This window comes from Urtica dioica, chromosome 4 (genome assembly GCF_054948205.1).
Source record: "Urtica dioica subsp. dioica isolate 48M chromosome 4, U.dioica_male_clone48M_v1_H2, whole genome shotgun sequence".
Classification (NCBI taxonomy): Eukaryota; Viridiplantae; Streptophyta; class Magnoliopsida; order Rosales; family Urticaceae; genus Urtica; species Urtica dioica.
Window position 1 is genome coordinate 26,785,821 of NC_142759.1, and position 26,696 is coordinate 26,812,516.

Consider the following 26,696-nt stretch of genomic DNA (forward strand, 5'->3'; position numbering starts at 1 on the left):
TGCGCACCTCAACGGTTAACACCAAGGATAGCTCAAATAACCACCCACTCTTCATAAAATAGAGTGGAGATCAAATAACTGCCAGAGGACGTGAGGCTGATCACCCCACGATTCTTAGCACTCTCCCACGACACCCACTAACAAATGAAAAAGCCCCCAGACTCCTATAAATAGGGACATCGACAAGACCAGGGGAAAGGTGAAAATAAAGGTTTTTGGAAAGAGGAAGAACTAAATATAGCTCCGAAGATTACTCTCATTTACATTGCTCTCTTGTAATAGATTCGTCTTTATTTAGAGAAAGTCTTGCCTAGACCCTGAGAACTCCTGAGGCTGCGTACTCGGAACTCAGATTACTTCGTGAGATAGGTGTAACCAATTTTTCAGGTTAACAATAGTATTTTTATGAAGTTTAAAAGATAGGATACCACGTCGTTGAATTTTATGAGTCCGTTTATATGTGGTTTATTTCAATTTCACCTATCTCATTGGCTTTGAAATTGTGTTACGTAGTTTCTAAATATATGTATCAAATTTAAATAGGTATTTGCAGTTGTTTTTTTTTTTAAATCTTGAGGGTTTTTAAATCATGTCATACAATGCTTAAAAAATCTCTAACTTAAGTATTTAAACTAGGGCATTCTAACTTACTAACCTTTTTAAAATTAAGAATTGTGAAATAGCCAACATTTTAGTAATATTTGGTAATTAGCTAATCTTTAATGCAATAAGACAAAATTACCCTTATTTTTGTCTCCTCATTCTTTGTCAAAAATAAATTAAATGAAAATAATTTATCTATATCTAAACTCTCTCTCTCTCTCTCTCTCTCTCTCTCTCTCTCTCTTCATTACATTTTTAGTCATGACGGCGTTTAAAAAAAATAATAACATCGCAGTTAATAATCGGTAATAACTGGTAATAGGTTTCTGGTAGAAACTTATTAACAGTTATTACCGATTATTAGTTAAAGCAAAAACCTGTTAACAATTATAAACGATTATTAGTTGCGCTTTTAATGTTTTTGACATTTGTCCATGCCTAGAGAGAGAGAAGGAGAGAGTAAACGTGAAAATAGAGAGAGATAACTGAGATCCTAATAATTATGGATTTTGACTAATAAATTAGATTTTATTAAGTACGAAAATAAATTATATTAACTAATTAATAAGGGTAAAAATGGTATGATCAACAAAGTGTCACATAAGTAGAATGCCTAAAAATAAAAATAAAAAATCTGAAATGTATGACAATTACAAATTCCTTTAAACTAAGATAAGGACGGCGTTGATCTGAAAATCGGGGTAGTCACATTTTAAATAAAAGCTCAAACCTTTCAAACTGGAACATTTTTGCAGTCTCTAACTTAAAAACATCAACATACATATAACCGAATTAAACCGGATTTTATCTGGTGACTACAGTTCGGTTTATGAAGTAATCGGTCACAAAGATTGCAGCATAAATGTGCAATCATTATTATTTATTTATTTTATTTTTACTAGAAAATATATAGATCAATACAGCTTCATTGAAAATAATTTAAGAATCGAGACATCAATATATCAACGTTTATGTAAGATTAAGTGAACACCATGTTGTGGCTGGACAGTTATGAGTCTGATTGGCGCGTGAGTGTACGACGGAGAGAACTCGAAAGTAAAACGTTGTAAGATCAACGCCAAGGCCAGTTTGGCTTCGATCATTGCAAAGTTCTGTCCGACGCAATATCGAGGCCCACCGCCAAAGGGAAAGAACGGAACCTTGCCCTTTGTTGCCTCTGAAACTCCTCCGCTAAATCTCTCGGGTTTAAACTCCTTTGCGTCATCGCCCCAAAGCTCGGTGTCACAGTGAATGAGAACCGAGGGAATAAATATTATTATTCCCCCCGGCAGAAACACATTCCCAATTTGCGTTGCATTTTTAACGGTTCGGCTCAGAAAACTTATCGGCGGGAATAATCTTAGAACTTCATTCAAAATCATAGTGACCTACAATCATGTATGATATAATTTCAACGGTCAGAGCTTCTAAAATTTAACTCTTTGAGAAAAAAAAATTATATGGAAAGAAAGCATAAATATCCCTTTTCCTGAAGCCAATTACCATATATATACCTTTTAACTTGCTGTCAATTTACAAACATCTCTATGATTTTAATTACAGTTCAATTTCTTTTTCAGTTTTTAGAACTGTATATATAAAAAGGTGTATGATTCTAATGATCGACATGCATGAGTTTTAGTAATTTAATTTCTTTATGTGATTTTCATTATTTAAATTAAGGTAGGGTTTTTTAACGCGTTTCGTATCCACAATAAAACACAAAGTTTGATTGTAGAGTTCTTCTAAAACCCAAAGATATCAACTGTATTTTTCCCTAATTAAAACCTATCGAACAAGTAGAGTATTCGTATTGGGCTATCTAGTGCTTTTCTATGGACAAATGTACACGATAGTCGCTCTTAATTTTACTTGCAAAGGTGAAACAATTACCACTTTAAGATGCATTAAGCTGTCGAAACCCGGTTTGTCGTTTCCGAAGACCTCAAGAACCTCTTCCCTTGCGCGATCTTGCCAAATCGGATGATGACTCAGCATCACCATTGTCCAAGTAAGCAAAACCGAGGTGGTCTCTTGACCAGCAAAGTAAAACAACTTGCATTCGGCAATCACATCTTGTATACTCATTCCAACATTCTTCTTATTTCCTTGTTCCTTAATTTCCTTCACATTTGAATCCATAAGAATGCTTAACAAGTCGTTGTTTGGTGCTTTGCCGGATTTCATCGCCTTTTCTCTATCGTGGATCATGTCCTTCAACAAGTCTTGTATTTCACTATCGATTTTCTTCAACCTTTTGTTCAGCTTAGTCGGAACGAATCTATATAGAAATTAAAAATAATTAACTATTGGTCAGATCAATTATCGAGTGAAATAAATACCAACACGTTTGAAAAGTGATAGCAACGACTATTAAGTTGTAACCTCCATCCGGGAATGTATCCGACGAGAAAAGATTTAAAAACAAGTTCAGAGAGCTCGGCGAGGAGAGGGAAAATTCTTCTACCATCTTCATAACTTGTCCCAAAAGCCGTGCGAGAAAGCACATCGGCGGTCATACTTTGAAGGTGAGGCCAAACATCAACCTCGCAACTTGTTTGACCATCGCTGAACAAACTCTCCCATTTCTTTAGCATATCTGCGGTACTTAAATGAAATGCTGGAAGCATGCCCTGTGACCGATCCCCCAAAAAAAAAGTTGTATGTCAACTGAATTGAAGAAATCTCAAAATTATGTATACCATTGTTAAAATTTGACCTTTGATCCTATCTTTCTTTTTTCCTTACGCTTAAAGTTTGTTAAAATTTACAAAAGAGCTTATGAAAATCTCATCTAAATTTTTGTATCTTTCTACTTTGCTCAAAATGACTATGTTTACAAAATATTTAGCTAACAGCAACCACTTATCTTTGATTTACGGAGAAAGCGCTTACCGCACGCGTACAAACCGTGGGTAAAGTAAACTAGAAAGAAAATGAACCGATACCAATGGATAAACCATTTACTAATGGGTATTTCAAAAAGAAAGAAAAATAAAATCGTACTTAATATGATACAAAATTAACAATTAATAATGTTATAAGTTCATTAGACTAATAAAAATTAAAAAGATAATAATAACAATACTCAACATTAATAGTCTAATAGAAAACCAGTGGTGCGGAGGATGTTTTAGAGTTTGTATTATTGAACACAAACATCATAAACACTGATATTACATACATGTTAAGAAAAACATTTTCAACAAGTAACGTACAAAGATTTACGTTTTAATTTTTGAAATCAAGAGTTTTTAAAATGTTATTTTTAGTTTTTTTTATTAGCTAAGCTCATCTAATATTAGCCCAAAACTTTAAAGCGAAAATCAACTCTTCTTAGATTATATATAAATTTATAAAGTGATGACGATATTTTAAAAAGGTCTAACATTTGTAAATATTGAGTTTACATTTATTATGCCTTATAAAATTTGCTATAGATATGCATAAGAAAACTAGTAACTAAGTAAGCACCTTTAACTTCTCCATATGAAAGGCTGGATTGATAATTTTGCGACGCATTGCCCATTTTTGACCCTCAAGTCCGGCTACGCCACCAAGCAGATAATTCAGAAGTGGATTTTGCTTTGGCTTTGGAAAATTGCCATATTTTAATAGAATTTCCTTAACATCTTCTGGCTTCGTGATAATCACTCTTGGTATCGGACCATCCCATGTAAAACAATTTTTACCTGCGTTTTTTTTTTCAAGCACATGAAATGTGATATGTTTGTTTAAGCCATACAAAAAACTCACAGAACAAAAATGAAGTTAAAACAACCAAGGACAACAATTTAGGGGTGTCTCTAATTAGCTCCTATGACATCACACTATTCTTTCAGTCCATATGTAATGTTAGTATCAATAATATTGTACGGGAAACCCCTAAAATCGATCACACACACACACATACATACATATATATATATATATATATGACTTTTATAACAAATATTATTGTTAGATAGCAAGAGTTTATGGCACTATTTGTTTAAAATTTAAGAGAGCGTACCATATTTGTTGAAGTTGTGAACGACGAAAGGAAGGAGACGATATGAGACGTCGTCTGAGAGGGAAATGGGTTTCGAGTTTGCTTCTTTGATCATTTCAGAGCTCTGTTTCAGGTCTCGGTACCCAAGCTGGTACGGATTGCCGTTAAGGCCTTGCTGTCTCAGGATTCTCTCGAGCCTCTTCGGTCTAATCCAAAACCAGTTCAGCACTATACATGCAAACGTCGCTATGGCTAAGCCAGTCACTATCATACACGTTGCAAATATTGACACGTCCATTGTTTTGCAGAGTTCAGCCTTTTATGTTTTGTTACGTATTTATATATACATTGGTACAAAGAGATGTAAATGGGCAAGTATCAACGTTTCTTTGTGTCCAGTCACGAGTTAAAAAAAAAGAAAGAGGAAACAAATCATATACAATGTATAACGAAAATTGGGATAATTTATAACATATAGATGATATTTTCCATCATAAATATATAGTTTCTACAGATTTTGACAGAATATCATATTGCATTAAAGAAACGAGATTTTTTGGTAGTTATTGCAGTGAAGTATCATTATCAGCCATCCTTTTATCCAATGATCAGCGAGATTCTTTCTATGATTATAATTGATTTATACGATCTTTTATCTTCAACTCCCGTTATTCATTTTCCCATCGAATTTCATTTGACTTGGTAATAAATTAAAGTTGGTCGGTCTTCCAACTTACCAATTTAATTTGTCTTTTTTTTTCCATTAACGTTATTTCTTCTAGAATTTTAACATTTTGCAGAATCATGTGGTCATTTGATATGCCTATGGTAATTTTAACTATCTTTTGGTTGCTGTCAATTTCAACCATATATTTTATATATATATCTTTTTTATTACTTTTAGGAATCCGAAATTAACAATTTATGAGATCACGAGTTAGTCGTCTAATCACAATTAGTTTTTGAGCTGGAAAGATACTTGTTGAGGTGAGAATAGCCACGAACTTTCAAAAACTCCGATTTAGATTTTTAATTATTGGCCTTAGACTCTCATTGATGCGATTCAAACTGAACAATAAAGTCAGAGACAGGTCGACTAAACCAGGTTCTTGATCACGAGAGGAAAAAGAAGAGGCATTTTTATAATCATATTAAGATCAATTAAATAAACGAAAGTAACGTACACACTATAAAATTATCTGTAAGCAAAATAAATAAAATATGAACTTACAATACAATTAAATTTAATAATAAAAGAATATTATTTTAAAAAAAATCAAGAAAATTAGACAAAATCTACTTTTCGTGGTTATTTTTTGACATGCAAATTCAGAAACTATCATATTACATAGTGCTATTTATAGTAAAAACAGGTGACCAACAGTCATTTGCTCGCGCTCACAACAAGAGCCCAACCCGATCCGCTTTGTTACTGATATTTGAATTGGCTTTGAAAGCTACGTCGGGTCTCACGACCCGATTCCTGTATTGCTTATTCTCTCTCGATGTGAAATGGGCCAAGACTGCTTGGGCTCGCATTCTATCTAGCTAACAGCAACAAGAACCCCAGTTCATTAAGTGCATAGTGTTAGTGAACTATAAGTAAAATAGTGTAGGATATTGGTCAAAATATCTTTTTAGCTCCATAGGTTGAACTAAAGTACATAGTGAACTACAAGTAAAATAGTGCAGGATATTGGTCAAAATATCTCTAGCTCCATAGGTTGAGCTAAAAATAACCGGGAATGACGAGAACCAATCCCGCATATTTCTCTGTATTTATTGTTCTTTCATTTTGATTTTCGAAAATATTAGAAATTTCACTGCGTGGATTCCACATTGCAGGATCTTTAGAGGCCGCATAAAACATTATCATTGAGAATCTGAGTGGTTGAGTGAAAATCTTCTGGAATCTAAACACATCCAAATACACAGTTAAATTAAAAAAAACAAAAAATTAGCTGCGTAGCCATTTTTAAAGTTTGCAATTTGATTTTAGTCGATCTTTCGTTAATTTCCTGTAAATAGTCATCTTGCTTATATGGCATCTCATTAATTGAAATAATTTTACACCTTTGCCCTTATTAATTATAATTTAGGCAGTTTTTTTTTTTAATTTTGAATCAAACCTATTAAGAAAGCAGTTAATCTGGTTTTTTTGAATTTTTTTGACATGTGGATATGGAGAAATTTCAGCGTTGACTTAACTAATTTGTTTCATTTAGGCATTTTTTTAAAAAAAAATTTGAATCAAACCGATTAGAAAAGTAGTTAACCTGGTTTTTTTGAATTTTGGACGTGTGGATTTGGAAAATATTATTCATTTATTGATATTATTTTGTTTTCCATATATTCATAATTTTAGAACGTCCAAAATATTTCCAGAATTTTTTCCAGTTTATTTACACGAATATACTGTAAATATGCTTTGTATTTACAATGAATATACTGTAAATATGCTTTGTATTTACAATGAATATACTGTAAATATGTTTTGAATTTACACGAATATACTGTAAATATGTTTTGTATTTACATGAATATATTATAAATATACTTTGTATTTACACGAATATACACTATCCAAACAAAAACGAATCATCATATTCTGTACAACCAAATAACCATTGAAACTCATCTTCCTCGTGTAGCAAATCACCGACCCATCTTCCTTGGACGTCGGAGCCTTCTCGCAGGCCTTTTGCAATCCCGGTCATGTAACAACCTCGAATCATGGTGTTCCACATGTAAGTAGGCTTTGCCGGAATTCATGCCGACCTTGAAAACTATCACTGGAGAGGAATCGGCGGCTGTGACCTTAAGCGCCATCGTCGGGGAGGAATCACGAGCTGTTTCTCGCGGCCAAGATCTCATTCAGAGACAACCTCTTTTTCTCCACAAGGCTCGCCAATCCTTCGGCCTCGCCAATCGTGACGCGCCATGGCCTGGAAGAGCAGTGACGGCGGTGGTGGTGGGGGAGTCGGTGTTCATGCACGGAGGGCTTCTGGCAGAGCACATGAATTACGGCCTGGAGCGCATGAACAAAGAGGTGAGGGAAGAATTCTAATTTCTGAAGATTTGATAATTCTTTACGCTGGAGAGATAATGAGAGAGGGGTTAGATATGCATTTATGGAGTTTTAAATGCTCCCTTGATTTATGCGAGGTAGTTATGGTCGAAATTTTTTTTTCCTTTTAAATTATTACGCTGAAAATAATGGACGGGAGTCATTTAAGGTCATTCACGCTTTTAACTTGCTGTAAATAGATTGTTGTGCCTATTAACAGAAAATTAACAGAATGTTGGCTAAAACCAAAACCCTTATAACCGTATGGCTATATACCTATATAACCCTAAAAAAAATATGTATATATATAAATATATCAATAAATATCTTAGACTTAAATTGTTTTTAAGGGTAAAGATTATCAATTTTATTTAGGAACATGGTTATATAAAAAGTTGAACTTTATCAAATTATATATATATTTGTATCGAGAAGATGTCTGTCAACATATTTCGCAACTTATTAATATAACTTTGAGCTACTCTTAAGATTCATCCAATTGGTCAACCTCTATAAAATAAAATAAAAAAAACATCATTCCTTTAGTGGTTTCATTTTATGCATTGTTTTTTTTTATTACTAATTCAAAAACTTTAACCTATGAATCTTTAGATATTGACACCAAGTCTTCCTAGCCATTTTCGGGATGAACTTAGACGAAAGTTTGGGCTAACTCTATGTTTGATTTATTAGTTAAATCAATGAGAGGACATTAAACAATAAAAAAAACGTTTAGGGCATCTCCACTCGTACGATATACAGTGGTAATAACGTATATTGATGCTCCAACCGCACGCTTTATCTCACGCCATTATGGCGTGGGATATTTATTGAGTTTAGTGTCACGCCATTTGGCGTGACACTATTCACTACTCCAAAATATTTCTTAGTCCCTAGAAAATTTATAATTTATATATTTGTATTGATTTATAAAATTATATCATATTTATCCTTAAATTATTCGTTAAATTTATTTTCAAATACAACATTAACATTTGGAGTTTGGGAAAAACTAAAACGACATTAATATTAAAACAGAAATAAAATAACATTACAACGACATCGAAATGTAAAAAAAAAAAGAACATTAAAAGAAATAAAAAAAAAACAAAATACAACAAAATAAAATTAAACATAAATTTACAATACATAAACTAGTAGTTGGGAAGATTAGCGCCGGATCCTCCAAGACCAGTGAAATATTGTGAATATGAATCAAAATTTGAAAATGGTGTTTGAGATTGTTGTTGTTCGGCTCTCTTTTGTAAAACTTTGGCTTGTTCAACTTCCCAAAATGCACGAACCTGAGGATCTGATATTTTATTTAAATTCATTTTCATTATTTTATTTTCTTCTCTGATTGTTTTCAAATTATTAGCCTTATCTATACTTTCTAAGAGGTGTTCCCTCGTATCACCTGACTTTTTGATTTGCTCAAGAAGTAGTTTATTTCCTTCATCAACCTTGCTGATGGAGGAAGCTACTTTGTCATCCGTTTTCATTTTTAATTTGGTTTTTTTTTCCTCCAATCGGTTGCTCAGAATGAGATGGTTGTCTAACCGACTCAGGAGTTTGTTGTTCGGACTCCGAAAAAGAACACGAACCTCGAGATGTGTTGTCTCGCACTTGAGGCTCCGTCTTGAAATTTTTCAAAATTCTTGATGATGTTCCACACATGATCAAACTTCCAACCTTTCTTGAATTTTTCATCATCTGAAAGCAACACTTTAGCTTGATCCATCTGCAAGTCGATATAACCAATTACAATAACATAATATTAAAAAAAGGATAAAAATAGCTAAAATACTCACAATATCTTCAGTTGAAGTACCGCTCGGGTGTCTATTCTCAATTTGCCGAATGCATGCATGCATTTTCCTTGTAGCTTTCTCAATTACTTGGATTTGGGACTGAATTGATCGCTTCGAACGCATCTCCGAAGTTGGTTTTTTTGCATTGTACTATAACTGTCTTCAACACGGCTCCAAAACCTATCAGATGATTGGTATATACCAATGATAGGTTCTTGAGAAATCTCCATGTAAACTTGACAAAGAAGTCGGTCTTCTTCATGAGAGTATCCAGAAGCTCGACTTGTCATTTTCTTGTAATGTATCGTACTCAATGCTCAGTAATTTTTTGGATGAAAACACAACTTATGGAAGATACTAGTTATAGAATATTTTCTCACTCAAGGCTCTCACGCTTCTCGGGCTTTGACGTGATGTGACCAATCAATACCACTACTCATCAAAGCTCTCATGCTTCCCTGGTTTTGACGTGATGTGACCACTCAATGCCATTACCCATCAAGAATCTCACGCTTCCCGGGTTCTGACGTGATGTGACCACTCAATGTCACTACTCATCAAAGCTCTCACGCTTCCCGGGTTCTGACGTGATGTGACCACTCAATGCCACTACTCATCAAAGCTCTCACGCTTCCCGTGTTCTGACGTGATGTAACCACTGAATGCCACTACTCATCAAAGCTGTCACGCTTCCCGGGTTCTGACGTGATGTGACCACTCAATGCCATCACCCATCAAGAATCTCACGCTTCCCAAACCGGCATCTACACTCAACGCCCTATAAATAGTCTCAGTTCAAATGAATTTGAATTCACATTCTCTAACACACTTCATCTTTCATCATTCATCTCTCAAAATAAGTTTTAATTCTTCATCTTCTTCCTCTGATCAACTTCAAATGGCTCAAATTGATGAGCAGGAGGATGCTATATGTCATCAAATTATCCAAAATAATATCACGATCATGCAAATTCTCAACGAACAAGCCGCCGACCAAACCATTGAGCGCAACGTAGGAGGCTCGATTCCATGACATGCTTTCATCAATCGGGATCGAGAGAGTGCAGACCGGCGACTTTTCAATGATTACTTCTCAGAATCTCCGCTCTACAACGAGGCCATGTTTCGTCGGAGGTATCGAATGTCTCGCTCTTTATTCGTCCGAATAGTGGATGCTGTTAAAAGTCACGACAACTATTTTGTACAACGGTTGGATCGTGCTGGCAGACTTGGGTTGTCATCACTTCAAAACATAACTGCTGTCTTTCGGATGCTGGCCTACGGTCTTCCGGCAGATGCCACAGATGAGTACTGCAAAATAGCAGAGTCCACGACAATTGAAAGCCTGAAGAGGTTTTGCCGAGCAATGGTGGAGGTATTTTCTGAGCAATATTTAAGATCACCAACTCCTAATGACGTTGCTAGACTTCTCCATATAGGTCAACAACGTGGCTTTCCGGGATTGTTGGGTAGTTTGGATTGTATGCATTGGAAATAGAAAAATTGCCCTACCGCGTGGGCCGGACAATATACAGGTCGTAGCGGAAAACCTAAAATTATTCTAGAAGCTGTGGCTGATTATGATCTTTGGATATGGCACGCTTATTTTGGCATGCCGAGAAGCAACAATGACATCAACGTGTTAGAGTCTTCTCACCTATTTTCCAATCTCACTCAAGGTATTGTTCCTCCCGCTCATTATATCATACATGAAAATGAGTATAATATGGGTTATTATTTGGCTGATAGTATATATCCAAAATGGTCTACTATTGTTCAAACTATTCGAGAACCCCGTGGCCGAAAAAAACAATATTTTGCAATGAAGCAAGAATCCTGTAGAAAAGACGTAGAACGAGCTTTTGGAGTTCTCCAAGAACGGTTTGCAATTGTGGCGGGACCGTCAAGATTTTGGAGAAAAGATGTTTTAAAAGATATAATGACTACATGCATAATTATGCATAACATGATAATAGAAGATGAGCGTGATCTCAACGTGCCCATTGAAGTTAACATAGAAACGCCACCATTGAGGGTTGAATTAGCGGAGAATGATGATACACGATTTCAATAGTTTTTCAATCGCTACAGACAAATAAGAGACAAAGATGCACATATCACGCTCTGAAATGCATTGATCGACCATTTGTGGGAGAGATATTCTAATTCAGATGTGTAATTGTACTTTTTTATTTTATTTTATGTTATTTGTTTTGTATTTTATTTTGTGTTTAGTAAATATTAAGTTTACTTTGTGTTAATTTGTATTTTGAATAATTTTATGGAGTAATACTTTATTATTAAATAATGAATAAGTGGTATAATTAAAAGATATTAAATAAATATAAAGGTATAGAAATAAATAAGAGAAAGTTGAATATAAAATTAATATTTCAATTTGGTGTAAAAAATAGAGTTCGGTTGGAGATGAGGTAGTGTTTGATGTGACATGTACTGTAAAATAGAGTAGAAAATGGTGTTATCGGGTGGAGTTTGTCTCATGCGAAAGGGGAAGTTCAAAAAGAAAGAGAGAGAGAGAGAGAAATTCAAGTACTACTAATAGTAGGTTGGTCTAGATTCCTCTAGTGCTTCTATTATAGTTTTTCCAAATTCCTAAAAAGATGAAAAATATCAACCACTTTATTTTGATTTAGACTATTTTATTATGCTTCTCAAGATCAAACAGATCATCGATTCTTAGCTTTCTTTGTTACGGGAATCTGAGATAAGCCATTGTATGAGCCACGGGATATAAATGGTAACTTGATCTTTTTAAGGATTAAATTCTCCAAAAAAGATATATTTCACAGCCTCAATGGCTTCATGAATAGAGAGATCTCCGTCAACACAAGATGCCCTAAACCCTAAAATAAACTTACATATCTTAATCTGATAGTTAATGTATTTATTTATTTAAATAAAAAGATATTCTTTGCCAAATAAAATTTGCAAATATAATAATTTATTCCTAAAATATCTAAACCTCCAAGCTTTAAACAAAACAAAATTCCAAAACCTATTTTATTAGACATCCAATATCCGGCCCAATGGGCTTGATATACAAATTGAAGTTCTCTCAATTCCACTTAAATTTAAATGATTAATTGTTAGTTAACTATTACTATTTTATTTTTTGTCAAATCTCATTTTACGAATCTGAAACGTGTTATGATCTTATTGTGACAACATGAAAGTAACTAATCTCATATTATAATAAAATATCTCAATTCTTCTTACCAATGTCGACTCGGGGATTATAAGTATAAGCCAAATAACTTGAGCTGAAATAAACACGAATAAAAGGTGAACATCCAATTTCACTTTTTCTTTCATTTTATCGAGTCTTGTGGATATTCCACTAAATTCTCGAAAAGGCACTCTCAATTTTATTATAATTATATTTACTCGATTTGATTATGGAGCTTTCAATATAGTTAGTACGTGACTACCATTATACCCTTCTAACTACAAATAAGATCATACCACTGATTCCCTAGCAAAAGATTTTTTTTTCTCTAATCTTGTTACGAGAGTGTGCACCACCAATCGATTCTAGATTTCATATTGATGAGTCTCTTTCCTCGCCGATTAATTACTTTTCATGTGCCATAGGTATATTCGTCTTTCTTTGTTCAAAATTTATTGTGTACATTATACATTTCATTCTCTACACACTATTTACTACATTTCATTCGTCTTTCTTTGTTCAAAATTTATCGTGTACATTATACATTTCATTCTCTACACACTGTATTTACTAGATATGGAATGGAATCGTGATTTCTGAAGCTGGTTAATTGATTGATACTTTAAAAAGACAACTGAAACAACGAATGGTACAAAGTAAAAAAGTACTGAAACTAGTGACTAGCTTCTTTTCTTTTTCTTTTTTTTTTCTTTTTTTTTTCTCTTCTTTCTTTCTTTCTTTACCCCGTGATTTTTTCTTACCCCTGCAACAAATGTGGTCCTCTGTATCTAGATTTTCTGTATGGTAACACCATTGTATAGGGCCACCAAAAATAACTAAGGAATGAAAAATGAAAGAAATTTATCTCTTCTCTTCTAGTCTTTGACATCCGAAGACTGGTTTTGGCATTCTTCAAGAATAATGTTACAGATGTTCATGTTTCGGGCATCAAGGAGACCATGGTTCCATAGTTTGATCATAAATAATCTCCAACACCTGCCAATTCAACAGAAATTAAATTAACCGGTTATCAAACAATAGCATAATTACTCACTTCCAAGGAAAATGTGTAGGCACAAACTGAAAATTTTACCACATAAGAGACGGGTTTTTGGCGAGGTCAGGGCCATGCAATCTCGAAAAAGCTTCGCATGACCAAGGAATATGACCATCAGCAAGTACCCTGAGATTCCAGAATTCAATCACACAATTGTGCACGTGAAAAATGCCATCGATATCGGACATGACAGTGATTAACGAGTAAAAAATATCAGAGAGAAAATGTGAGGTTAGTATACCGTTGCTTCCGCACAAAAGAGTTCCACATGTGCATCATCTGCTTTTCTTCCTTGGTCACGTCAACAAAATCATCAAGCATCTACAACATTGAATTATAAAGATACAACTGAGTCCGTTGAATTTTCTTGTTTTACATTTACAATTCTTAATCCACCACGTGCTGTGATAGTGCTATCAAACATGGACAATAAGTAAGGAAGTAACAGAAACGTGTTAAAATAGCTATGGGAGGTAACTTCGGGTTTGAGTAACCTGAGAAAATACAATTAGAAAATTAGAATTGAGATGTCTATAGATATCAACTTGGCCATTTAAACAGGTAATCAGCCAAGAACAATTAAGCGAAGCTATAATGGAAGAACAAGAGGTGGCGCTTGATGTAGCCAGAACTTTTTTAGGAGGGTTGATATAGTCGTAATTAAATGGCCTTAGGGTTATTTCAGCTAAATTTAGAACGCAGATTATGGAAATAATGGATTGCCAACTATGCCCTTTAGAGGACCAAATTAGCAACACTCCAACCCCAATATAAGTATAGATTATCAAAGTATTCTGATGGTATTGCCATATGGCAGCTTGGTGACCCTTAGCCATCTTTTCAATTGCGTGTATTTGCGTGTGTGTGTGTGTGTGTGTGTGTGTGTGTGTGTGCGTGCACGCGTTTGTGTGATATATATATATATATATATATATATATATATAGAGAGAGAGAGAGAGAGAGAGAGAGAGACTATCAAACCCTTCGATCTTCTAAATCAGCAACATCATCATCAACTTCATCCTCACTATCCCTGTCCGATAACACTTGTTCCAGAGCCATTGGCTTCATGCATAAAAATAAATTAACCAGTTTATACACGCTACAGGAGTATAAACAAAGAGATAAAAGCCAAAGGATTTTGGATTCGAGCATTAATCGAGACCTACCTGGGCTCTGTGCGAATGAAAGAATTGTCGCTTCCGTAAGAGGGCATTACTGCATTAAAAAATAAGAGGTACTCCAGATCAAAAACGATAAACATGATCCATGCGTCTTCGCCAAGTTAATGACTTTTTTTGTTTTTTAAGCAGGAAACTACCTCTATTAAACATAAATTAGAGGAGTTTTACACTTTAATACAAAGGAGTGTTATGGATAACTTTTAAATAGTATTCTACTTGCTATGAAAAAGCTAGTTGCAAGCCTAAGTAGAAAAAGAAACATGCATACGCTTAATACATATTGCTCAGGCTAACTACTCTAAATAGAGCCTAGGCTAAAGGATGATGTTAAGCCAGCAAAATGAAGGCATGCAGAGAGAGAGAGAGAGAGAGAGAGAGAGAGAGAGAGAGAGACATACTTCCTTGGATCAGGACGCTCTACCGAAAGCTTTCTCGTCTTTGCAAACTGCAGCATAGCTGGAGGGGCGAGATTATTTCCTGGGGCCGATTGAACACACCCAGGCTCAGCATTTGATTGTTGAAAGGAAATTCCTGCATCGTCACTTCCTGCGTTATAACTTGCATGCGCATATGGCCCTAATTCAAGAATCTGAAAACCATTTCTACCAGAGATTCGAGCTTTTTCTCCTTTACTGGAATGAGCATCTGAAACTCAAAAAAAGAAGAAAAAATTAATATAAGAGGAAAGAGCAATCTAATCAATGACTCAAACATGGTTACCGAAAAAATAAAAAATAAAAAAACTCGAACAAAAAAATAAAAAGAAAAGTTACCATCTGCCTTGTCCGATATCTCTTCCCCCAGACGCAAATCAGGCTCCAAGACATAAGGATGAACATACTTTGCTCTATTAAGTAGGCTCTTCGGTCTCCTTCGCTTAAGTGGTTTTGAACTGAATGTAAAAATTGATTTTCCCGCTAATTTTAGGCGTTCATGTGTTTATTACATGGGGAAAAATAGAGAGAGCTGCTGGCTTAGAAGCAAAATAAAAACAATTATGACTTACGAAAAGAAAAATACTTGTAGCTTAGGATCCACACCATCCACGACAACCTAATAAGAGAGGGGAAATGGTTAGTTTATGAGGGCAATAATGCCAAATTCCACATGACTCAAAATAATGAAAAGAGGTCAACTAGTGAGGAAAGAAAGTGCAAGGGATTCAAGCACATCCATCTCATCAATAGTACAGCTATATATCAACTATAAGTTAATATTCAAAACAATCAAGGCCTCTTCCAAGAAGTGGGATAGCCAGAAGGAAGAAAGACAGCATAATTTGCTTGGTTATATCCATGTTAACGTTCAGTCATAGAAATTGCTCTTTGGTGATAAAGAAGCTAAATGACAGAAGTTAAGTCTTATCTCTGCACCGATTGATTGGTACCAAACACTGAATAGCTTATTCGACTTTTAAGTATTTTTATCTGTTCCCATTTTTAATCAGATTTCGTCAACCGGATTGAATCCAATAACTGATGAAAACATGAATTAGTAGCAGACTAGATAGCAGTTATGTCTACATTTGGAGAAAAATTGGCTGATTATTAACCCATAGTTCAAAATTGTATTGAACAGAGACCTTCAGCTAAGTGCTGCCAGGACATCTCGACTGCAAATTAACAACATATGGGTTTATCAGTTGCCATATATGCAAAAGAAATAGACATGCCTAAGCAGCAACTATCCACACAGACACGTCTATTCAAAGACTAATTAAACATCGTTCACAGGTTGATAGATCTAATGTTGAGTGTCAAGCAGGAAAGTGAAGATGATCAAACTCAGATCTCACGTTATCTACTTTCACAGAGACATTCACAGCTTGATACTCTTCAGTCACCTACAAAATAAACGTGAGTTCATAAGTCATTGAAACAAATTTTCACCTCACCATATCAAATATGGTATAGACTAAGATTCACTCGATTACCGACCCAGAACTCAAAGTTGAAGAGATCATGAGATGAAGTCAGGTGAAGTCTAAGGCCCTACAAGACAGAAATGTTGAATCTTTTATCAAACAGATGATTTAAGCTCTGGTTTGTAATACTTGGTACCAAAAGCACCAACGATATGAGCATGAAAAAGTTCACGAAAAGTTTAACCTTGAAGCTTGCACATTTAATCAAGCAGAAAGGACAGGAAAAGTCTTCAGTTACTGCAAGATAAATATTTTTTTTAAACATGTTATGATCAAGCTGAAACATTATTAGAGAGGAATCAAGAATCATTACTGCAAAAACTAGCACTAGAAATGGCAGAAAACCATAACAGTAATATTATTATCAAGAAAGAACTCAGTTCTAGGTCAGAATAAAGAAAATAGATGTGTATTACCTTCTGTCCTTTGCAACTTATTATTGTGGTATCTGTAATTAAAAATAACATTTCCGGCCCGCAACCTGAACAAGATTAGCGAGAAAAAAAAATTCTAAAGCTCGCAGAACAAAAATGTCAATCCACAATTTACATTAAACTACATCATTTCCTAAAATTTTCAAGAGGGAAATAACTTGGACACTGCTTTGAGAAATAAATCATAAATAGTATCAACCTTGTGAAAGCGAAACAAAATAATCAAAGCATCAACAATTTCTAAAGTAACTTATTGATTCAATAATCATACATATGCATAAGCACAAAAAAAAAAAATAGATAAAGAAGGGAATTTACCGAATAATATGTGATAACGATGAAGAAGGAATGTCACTACATGCATATGAGTTGTATGGAGATTTTTCTCTAGAACCAAACTCTTCTGCTGACACGGTAACTTGCAGTTGCTGAGAAGTACTCTTTAAGAGCCAGAAATATAAGAAAGAAAAAAATATAACATAAGTGACCAATAAGGGGACTTTCTATGCTGGAAATCTGCCAGGTAGAATTGAAAGAACAAAAAAGATCCTCAAGTTTAGGGGGACAAACCGCAATATCTAGATTATATGGAACTTCAATTGAGATGCTTTTTTCCTCATTTGAACAGCTCAACTGCAGGGCCAAGAAACGGTAATTTGAAGAAATGGTTATGAGAAAACAATATAAATCTGAATAAATATATTTGGCAGAACTCAATTAGTGATTCAATGTTTTACAAAAGTTGTTAATCTCCTCCACATTAGGTAGTCTGGATTTAGTGATCAACCAAATGATACACGTAATCAATCATAAATGATCATTTACCTTCAAGAAGCAAGAGCGCATATCTATAGTTGACATCATCTCAGCTCTCTGTCCGAGACTAAAATTTAGAGAGTTCTCCCATGAGATATAGAGTGATTCTAATGGTATCTTGCCCCAAAGACAGTATCCCCCAAGTTTAGCTGTTAACAAAATAGAAATCATATATTGCCAGATAACAAATCCAGTAACCAAGAAAAATTGATAGAAAATTCATCCAATAAAATAGAAATTAAATAAGTGCTTGAATTTTTTTTTTCTTTTTTGAGAACTAATTATATATAATACATATATAATTAATATATGTAAGCCTTTAAAAAAAATTAATATATATTATATATAATAATATACACACACACACAAAGGCATCCTCAAACAATAACACACAGGGCCAGGAAAGTCTGCTGTATCCGGCGTTTCTAGATATCAAAATATACTTATTTCCAATAACTAATGGCATAAATAAAACACAAAATATTTTATATCCAAGTATATACTCCTGTTATCTTGTACGTATAATTTGTTTCCATCTAATTTTAGCAGAAAGAATCTAAGATTAATAAAACAATATAAGGTTTTCCAAAACAGGCATTCAACTTTGTAATTCAGTACTAGAATGTTACAATAAAATAAAATCTCAGTACTTGTTTTAAATTGGTATTCTTCCAAGATAAGCTGTCTCGTTAGAAAGAACTTCAAAAAGTTTTTTTTTTTAATAAAAATAAAATTATAAACCCTTGGGTATTTCATTCAATTACTTCAGGGGGAAAAAAAAAAAATATATATATATATATATATATATATATATTGTGGGCCTGTCAAAACAAACCATACAGATATTTCTACTATTCATACTTTTTAGCAGCTTCTTCCACATTAAAAACAAATGCTAGAAATCTATTTTATTCTTTTAATTTTTACATAAATAGAGATCACAAAAATTAACATAAAACAAGGGATATTAACTAGGAAAAAAAAAGTGCTAGAAATTGATTCATGCATTTTTAGCAGCTTCTTCCACATTAAAAAAAAATGCTAGAAATCTATTTTATTCTTTAAAATTTTACATATATAGACATCACCACATGCTTGTTAACCTAAACTTACAAGGAAACGAAGCCATGTCAAAAGGGCCTTTTGATAGATTTGTCACGCTAGCCGAATTTTGATTTCCCACTAGAAGAAAGGTAAAGAGAAAGTAAGCAAGGGAATTCATACACGCCAAAATATATCAGAGAAGAAGTGTTTTCAGTCCATACCAAAGCTAACTAGCAGTATGCAAATTGATCCAGATTTAACCTCTGATGCTAGTTTATTAATATCAGGCAGAACAAAATTTGCTTGAACTTGACTTCTGCTCTCAATCTCAGTCGTTAACATGCATGCTCGGTTGAATCGATACACAGAAGAGTACTGTTTGTTTAAAATATATAAATACATCAGATTATAACATAATAATAAAATGATAGAATAAGATTCAGCAAACTTGAACATATGTACGTGTTCTCTTACCTCTGAAGATGTTCCATCTGAAACCAATCTTGCCAGAAAAATATATAAAGGGAATAAATTCTGATCATTCTCAGATCTTGAAATGGAAACTGTCATTTGTATTCTACAACCAGAATAATAGCAATCGATTAGTTTACGAAATACTTCTTGAATCTTGGTCTAAAATCTAAATACAAGTAACTAATAGACGAAAAAAAAAAAAAAAAAAAAAAAAAAAAAAAAAAAAAAAAAAAAACCACACTTTTTTAAACTTGTCACCGTTCGTAGCTTGCGGTTGTAAGATGAAGCCAATTTATGGGATAACTTGTCAGAGAGTTACCACTTACTAATGCAGATTATCCAACCACCATAAAGAAAAAAGAAATTTACCAAGCAAAAAAAACACACAACACTTACACTGTAATCTAATCCAGAAAACAAACTAAACCAAGATCTTCTGCAACAAGCATTTAAAAAATAAAAATAACAAACATGATAATCACCTCTTTTTGTGCTTTGCCTCTATTTTATAACTCAAACATCTCTGAAGAAACAAAGGCTGCAACAATTAAGAAAACACCACAACAGTCAAAGAAGCAGAGACGCACACAAGAACAATTAAAGGTTGACCAAAAAAATCGTTTCAGGAAAAAAACAAGAAATTAGGTCAAGAAAATCCCACATTTCGAATAGCTCGGCGTTGAAGAATGTTGTAGAACTCCACAGGCTTACAGTAGACAGAGAGGCTCTCCTCCGCCGCCGAAATTTCGTTCGCCTCCGCCACCACCGCCGTAGACATCGGACCGCGAGGCTCTTGCCGGCACATCTGCTCCCCAATTCTCACCCAACTATATTTGTGTGTATATATATTAACACATACACACACTTACAAGGGGGAAAAAAGAATCATTACCTAAATTCAAATCAACAGAGTGAAACGAGCATAAAACCATTCGAAAACAAAGGAATCGTAAGAGAGACTCACAGAGCTGGATTATTCGAAATCTCAAGCTCCCGGAGCTCCGAAAGTCGTATCTCCTTTTGCTAATGTGTCTCTTTCTTGGACTCTCTCAGGTCAGGTTAAGGTCTCGTTCGTTACTCTCTCTAGTTCATCTCTTCATACACCGAAATTCCCTCTCTCTCCGTATGTTTTTGCTTCGGTGTCTTCTCTTTGTTTTTCTCTTGTACCGACTCTACTGACAAAACCTTCAATAGATCTGTTCCCTTGCAAAATAGTAACAAAATAGTAATAATGTTTATGCCTTAATTACCCAACAAATAAATCATATTTTTTTATCATTTTACTCCTTATAATTTTGATTATCTCCTTCGAAATCGAACTAACACTTCGTTAAATAATTAAAGTTCAAACGCGTGTATTCTTATATAATTAAAAGTTCAATTTTACGTCATGTTATTACCAACGGAAGAATTTGCATATATTACGCAAATCAAAATTTCAAGGATGCCAAATTCAGATTCCCTTCCCATAATGATGGCCGGTTTCTTAAACATTATTTTTTTTTTTTTGTTACCTTTTAAAGTTTGAACTCCTGAATCTTCCTTTATATTATAACAGATTGGCAAAGTTCGAGATTCGTATAACGTTTTTTAAACTGAAGACACGCCTCAGATTATACATTAAATTTATATATTAATCTTATCTTAACACAATAGTCTCGTAAGAATACCACATAAACAAATATGTTAGGGTTGTCATAAGATTTCAATTACATTTACAACATTATTGTGATCAAGGTAACTCTGAAATTGTCTAACAAACAATAATAAATCGCATACTTTATCGTTACAAACATAGTCATCCCTTGAGTTGAGAGTTTGTAATAACTTTTTTCCAAGTACTCACAAAAAAAAAATAATAAATAATACAAATTACACATACACATATACGGTAACTACAGGTATTCGCAAGTACTTATCATATCACTTTCTCAAGCCTTGCAAGTTTGTGAGCGATACTACCAATCATCCATGTCTTTCGTCAGGCCAAAGACAAGGGCAATGGTAAGAAGAATAGCCTGAAAAAATCAAACCAAAAGAGTGTTCAAAATGTATGAAGCTAAAACACAAATCATGAACCATCCGAAACTGTGTTTCTCCTGTCATAAAAGACCTTCAGGTTTTACAAATAAGTCACGATGAATGGTTCCAAGTCCAACAGATTTGATATTATGTCAATATGTTATTAGTTCGATCAAGTGCGACGATGAAAATATGAGAGAGCTTTTACTATTGTAAATATACAATTTTTTATAATACTGCCCTCTTGGCCTCGTGACTTCAAAGTTCTAACTAAAAATTTATTGAATTTCAACATACTATGTTTTTTCTTACCATTAAAGATTTGATGGGTTCAACAAATCATATGCTCAAAATGTTTAGTTTGTTCAAGTAATGATAAAAATGTGAGAGCGCTTTCACTATAGTAAAAATACAAACAAACAAAAAAATTATTCACTCCTACATCAACAACGATTTGTGAATTCAATGTCAAACTCAAAATTTCTTAAAACCCGGCATATCTGAATTTTTCATAAAAAGGTGAGAGAGGTTTTCACTTTTGACTATTGTTTACATGACCTTTTTTATTCCCTATTGCTGATTTGCTTCTACAAAAACTTCTGACTTCAAACTAAAAATTTATCAAAATCCGGCTTAACTTAATTTTTCCTACCATTAAATATTAGATTGGTTCAACAATTTGTGAATTCAAAGTCACACTAATTTCTTGAAATCCGACGTACTTAATTTTTCCTAAAAATACAAGAGAGCTTTCACAATTGCAAACATATAAGCTTTGATATTCCCTCTTGTATCTACAAAGACTCTTGACTTCAAGCTAAAAGTTTACTAAAATCCAACATATCTTAATGTTTCCTACCATAAAATAGTAGATTTACTCAACAAATAATATGCTAAAGATGACCATTGTCAATAAAAAAAATTTTATTATTTCCCTCTTGCATCCACAAAGACTCCCGACTTCAAACTCAAAATTTTATCAAAACCCGACATAACTTACCTTTTGCTACCATTAACGATTTTAGATTGGCTCATCAAATCGTATGCTCAAGATGTGTGTAGTCTATTCAAGGGATACTTAAAATGCGAATGATCTTTCACTAAATCAAAACAAAACAGCTTGAAATCTACACCCCAAACTATCCGAACTACGTAAATCACAAATTATAATTAATGGCATATTCAGAGGAGGAATTCGTTACTCACGCCAACTGTGCACGCAATGTGTCCAGGTTTCTCTCTATAGTCGAGCCGGGAACAAAGCATAATCAAAGCTCCAATGTACCAAGGAATTCCGGCGATAGCAAAGCCAATGATAAACCTTCGGAAAAAATAAGATTAAGAGTTTGTGATGATCCAACCGGAGAGTTAATTAGTATAGGCAATAAGACGTGTTTACAAACCTCAAAAGCACATCAACTTATGGAAGAACAAAATCTTAAATAAATCCTCAAAGAAGAAACGTATTGGAATGCTAAATTTAATACAAGAAAAACAAGCAAAAAATGTGTAATAGGTCAACTTACAGAAACCAGCCGAATCCAATACCACAGCAAGGAAGACGACTCTCTCTCATAGGTCTTCCTTCAGCAACCGCATAACCCGTAACTATAGAAACACACTCAAATCGTTACGATTTACACTATGGACTCTAACAATGATCCGATCACAAAGCGAGGATATTCAACAATTGATTTTCATTTAAAACCATAAACTTGAGTCCAACAATTTTTCATTTTTTTTTTATATTATCTACTGATCAAATCTCAATTCATACATCTTATAACAATTTCACATTCATTGATCGATTCTCAGCTACCAATTACTCTGATCCAACCACTAGGCCTTACAAAAAAAAAAAAAAAAAAAAAAAAAAAAAAAAAAAAGTCAACATCGACACAGACACACAAATGATGAGATTTCGGTGAGAGTAGTACCAGGAATGGCCTGGTAATCAGATCTCAATTCATACATTCAATGATCAATTCATACATTCGATGATCAATTCTCAGCTATCAAATATCCTAATCCAACAAATTAGGCCTCACGAACAAATAAAATCAAACGCGACAACAAAAGAGAAGAAAAAAATTAGAATTCGGTTAGACTGAGATTTACCTGGAATGGCCTGGTAACCGCGAGCGTAGTACTCGGTGGAGGTCTCGGCGGTGGCTCCCGGCGGCGGGACCGGCTGAGGGAACCCTGACGGCGGCGGAGCGTAGTTGGCGACGCCCTGGAAAGTGCCATAGTGATGGTGCTGCTGATCACCGGAGACGAACCCCGGTTTCTTGTTCTCTTCGTCGCTCATTTTTCGGCGATGAAAGTTCAGGAGCCAAGAAAAGTCAGCTAAGCTTACACGGAAAGAAAGATGATCAGAGCGGACCGAAGAGCAAAGGACTATTTGACACGTGTGAAAATACAGTTGAAGTGTTTGATGAGATGATTAAAAAAACTGGACAAAAAAGCATTAGCAGCTAATAGTCAAGGTTGAGGTTTTCAAGTAAAGTGGTTTTTCATCAAAAAAATAAACTAATGATTTATGGCACATGAATTTTAACGACTCACTCAAGAGTGTCACGTCCCTACCCAAAAGCATTAAACATCCACGTATTAATGTTGAGTGAATAATTTAAAATCGTGGCTCGTGTCAAATAGCATTACTCAAAAATAAATAAATAAAGTAAAGTGGTTAAGCTGATAAATTCTTGATTCAATTCGAGTCACAACTCACAAAATTCTTTTAAAAACGACAAAGTCAAATGGTTAAACTTTGAAATAGTACCTAAAATATTGAGATGGGATATAAAATGAGACTGAATGCAACCTTTTAAAAGCACAAATTTCATTTTATTAAAAAAATCGTTCACCAGGTCGAATTTAATTAAATTAAATATTCAATTAATTTAATTAACTTCAGTTTGGTGAACTATTTTTCTAATAAAATACAACTTGGATTAGATCTTTAAAAGAAGGTAAAAAATTGGTTAGTTGCAACAAATACTTTATATAAAATATTTGCGTTGTGATTAAATTTAATCGATTTTCATATTTATATTTATAATTTATTTTCATTTTTTATTATATTAATTTATTTTCAAAATTATGTGTGACTTGTCTTTTAATTATATATATTTTTTTTCAATAAAAAAAAATTAGAAGTGTAAAAAAAAAGTAATCTTTATAAATTATGCATGACATTAATTAATCATTGAAAAATGCAATTTAACTTAATTAAATTCTTAAATTTGCTATTAGAAAGAAATACTCTTAGTAACCAGAAATAAGTCAAGTGGTTATTTGATAACAGTGTGAACAAGAAAATATGGGCATTCTCATAACCGACAGTGAAAACTAAACAAAGAAGCTAACTACGAGACAAGTCGGTGAGTTGAGCGGTATCATAGACTTGGCCCAACCTCAAGGGTACTAAAGTCTTTACTTTATGTTTTACTCTTGATATGGCCCCAAAATCAAATTTGAAGAGAATTATACTATTAAAATTACTTATATGTATAAAATTTTCATCAAATTTTATTTTGGACCTTCCAAGAACCCTCTCTAGTTTTTTCTCAGATCTAGATCTAAACTTGGTTTTTCTTTCTCTCCTTTGGGGCCGAATTTGGCAGAGACTCCGATCATGACTAGGTGTCTTTTCGATCCCAAGGGAAGAGATGCGGCGATACGTAATCAAAGATAGAGACGCAATAACGGCGCCTTGTGCTACGGATTAGGTCACCGGCGGCATTGCGGCGTGTTCCTCGATGATGAGGGAAGTGAAACATGGTTCCTCGGCGATGGCATTGTGGTGTGATTCATCGACAACGGGGGTTGTGCGGCGTGGATCCTCGGCAACGATGAAAATGCGGCGTGGCTCCTCAGCGACAGTGTTATGGCGTGGCTCCTCGGCAACAGAGACAGTGCAACGTGGCTTCTCGGCCATGGGGGATTCCTCGATGATGGCGTTGTGGTGTTGCTTCTTGGGAACAAGGGTTGTGCGGCGTGGCTCCTCGGAGACTAGGACTGTGTGGCGTGGTTCCTCAAGATGGGGGCAGCACGATGTGGTTCCTTGATAACAGGGGTTCTGTAGCGTGGCTCTTCAGCGACGACGATGTGGTGTGGCTCCTCGGCGACGGGGACAGTGCAGCGTGGCTGCGACGGCGATGTGGCGTGGCTCTTCTGTGACGGGGACAGTGCAGTGTGGCTCCTCGATATTTATCTATTAAACACTGGTGGCAATTTTAAATTTTATTTTGGTCTTTTTGGTTTTAAGAGAGTCTACGAACCTTTTATTTTGTTGTTGCGTTTTGCTTGGTTTGGTTTATTTTTTAGACAGATGAGTCATCATCCACTATCTCATTGTGGATTTTCTGTTAGGTTTTGATATATACAGATTAAAGAGTCATCTTCTTCATTGTCATTGGACTGAGGTTGATTGGATATATCCACCAACCATCATGGATATTCTGAAAAATCCTTATGTGTGTTTGAATTTTACTGTGCTAGTCGTTCTTTCTTTTGTCGGAAGTGTGTACAAAACATGCGATCACCTGAACTTAGTGTTAGATTCATTTTGACTTAGATCTACGGTGTTCAATGTACTAAGATGTTATTCTCCTATATTGATATGTGTTTTACTTAATTTTTAATGAAAATTTTGAGCAATTTAAAAATAAAAAAAGGCCTATTTGATTTCAATTATACTATGATGCATCGGGTCAATTATAAAAAAGGCCTATTTGATTTCAATTATCCATAAGAGGAAGAAGCACGTGACATAAAGCTACACTTCATTCGAGATGTTGTCGCCAGGGGGTCCGTGGTTATTGAGAAAGTGCACACGGATGAGAATCTGGCGGAGATGGCTACGAAGGTAGTGACAGAGATCAAGTTTCGGGATTTTTACAACTTGATCAACGTCGCAAAGTTGAGCAACCAGAGGAGGACGTGGAGAGTGGTTCAACGGAGGTTCTCGGTGTTGTTAGTTGCTGTTTGGTTACGGTTCTTGAAGCAAAGGTGGAGATTTGTGAGCGTGGTTTTAAAATAATGGGGTCATCATCTTGTTTATTTCTTTTATTTATAATG

The 26,696-nt window shown here is 34.4% G+C and overlaps 3 protein-coding genes across 7 annotated transcripts; all 3 read right to left on the reverse strand.

Moving 5' to 3' along the window:
- Window positions 1-1,565: 1,565 nt before the first annotated feature.
- Window positions 1,566-4,892, reverse strand: LOC149401432 (cytochrome P450 72A397-like). Its single transcript, XM_089612219.1, has 5 exons — window positions 4,616-4,892; window positions 4,078-4,295; window positions 2,989-3,236; window positions 2,497-2,884; window positions 1,566-1,991 (listed from the first exon to the last, which is right to left on the reverse strand). The coding sequence occupies exons 1-5, from the start codon at window positions 4,890-4,892 to the stop codon at window positions 1,566-1,568; spliced, it is 1,557 nt and encodes a 518-aa protein (XP_089468345.1).
- Window positions 4,893-13,252: 8,360 nt separating this feature from the next.
- Window positions 13,253-20,924, reverse strand: EMF2 (VEFS-Box of polycomb protein). Of its 5 annotated transcripts, XM_089611778.1 has the most exons (22): window positions 20,557-20,913; window positions 20,254-20,456; window positions 20,075-20,130; window positions 19,593-19,695; window positions 19,340-19,493; window positions 19,188-19,256; window positions 18,084-18,223; window positions 17,829-17,891; window positions 17,577-17,698; window positions 17,241-17,305; window positions 17,009-17,061; window positions 16,838-16,891; window positions 16,696-16,743; window positions 15,907-15,953; window positions 15,674-15,792; window positions 15,507-15,545; window positions 15,299-15,431; window positions 14,886-14,934; window positions 14,698-14,781; window positions 13,958-14,037; window positions 13,753-13,842; window positions 13,253-13,655 (listed from the first exon to the last, which is right to left on the reverse strand). In XM_089611778.1, the coding sequence occupies exons 2-22, from the start codon at window positions 20,395-20,397 to the stop codon at window positions 13,535-13,537; spliced, it is 1,833 nt and encodes a 610-aa protein (XP_089467904.1). In that variant the 5' UTR covers window positions 20,398-20,456; window positions 20,557-20,913; the 3' UTR covers window positions 13,253-13,534. The 5 variants fall into 5 exon arrangements, 4 of the variants coding, with proteins under 4 accessions (XP_089467904.1, XP_089467903.1, XP_089467902.1 ...); XM_089611777.1 differs by having other exon boundaries at window positions 15,299-15,545; window positions 20,254-20,419; window positions 20,557-20,920; XM_089611776.1 differs by having other exon boundaries at window positions 15,299-15,545; window positions 20,254-20,484; window positions 20,557-20,920.
- A 335-nt stretch (window positions 20,925-21,259) lies between these two features.
- On the reverse strand, window positions 21,260-24,062 carry LOC149401434 (large ribosomal subunit protein eL20z-like). Its single transcript, XM_089613879.1, has 4 exons — window positions 23,733-24,062; window positions 23,141-23,222; window positions 22,821-22,935; window positions 21,260-21,610 (listed from the first exon to the last, which is right to left on the reverse strand). The coding sequence occupies exons 1-4, from the start codon at window positions 23,920-23,922 to the stop codon at window positions 21,551-21,553; spliced, it is 447 nt and encodes a 148-aa protein (XP_089470005.1). The 5' UTR covers window positions 23,923-24,062; the 3' UTR covers window positions 21,260-21,550.
- Between the last annotated feature and the right edge of the window lie 2,634 nt (window positions 24,063-26,696).

Coding starts and splice junctions, on each gene's coding strand:
- LOC149401434 (XM_089613879.1), bottom strand. CDS start 23,922: ATGAGCGACGAAGAGAACAAGAAACCGGGGTTCGTCTCCGGTGATCAG. Junction 22,936..23,140: donor ATTGGATTCGGCTGGTTTCT/GTAAGTTGACCT, acceptor TTTTTTCCGAAG/GTTTATCATTGGCTTTGCTA. Junction 21,611..22,820: donor ACATTGCGTGCACAGTTGGC/GTGAGTAACGAA, acceptor TGATTTTTTCAG/GCTATTCTTCTTACCATTGC.
- LOC149401432 (XM_089612219.1), bottom strand. CDS start 4,892: ATGGACGTGTCAATATTTGCAACGTGTATGATAGTGACTGGCTTAGCC. Junction 3,237..4,077: donor TTCATATGGAGAAGTTAAAG/GTGCTTACTTAG, acceptor GATCGGTCACAG/GGCATGCTTCCAGCATTTCA. Junction 1,992..2,496: donor GCTTAATGCATCTTAAAGTG/GTAATTGTTTCA, acceptor ACATGATTGTAG/GTCACTATGATTTTGAATGA.
- EMF2 (XM_089611777.1), bottom strand. CDS start 20,397: ATGTGCCGGCAAGAGCCTCGCGGTCCGATGTCTACGGCGGTGGTGGCG. Junction 17,699..17,828: donor CATATAATCTAGATATTGCG/GTTTGTCCCCCT, acceptor TGGCTCTTAAAG/AGTACTTCTCAGCAACTGCA. Junction 15,546..15,673: donor GATATCGGACAAGGCAGATG/GTAACTTTTCTT, acceptor TTTGAGTTTCAG/ATGCTCATTCCAGTAAAGGA.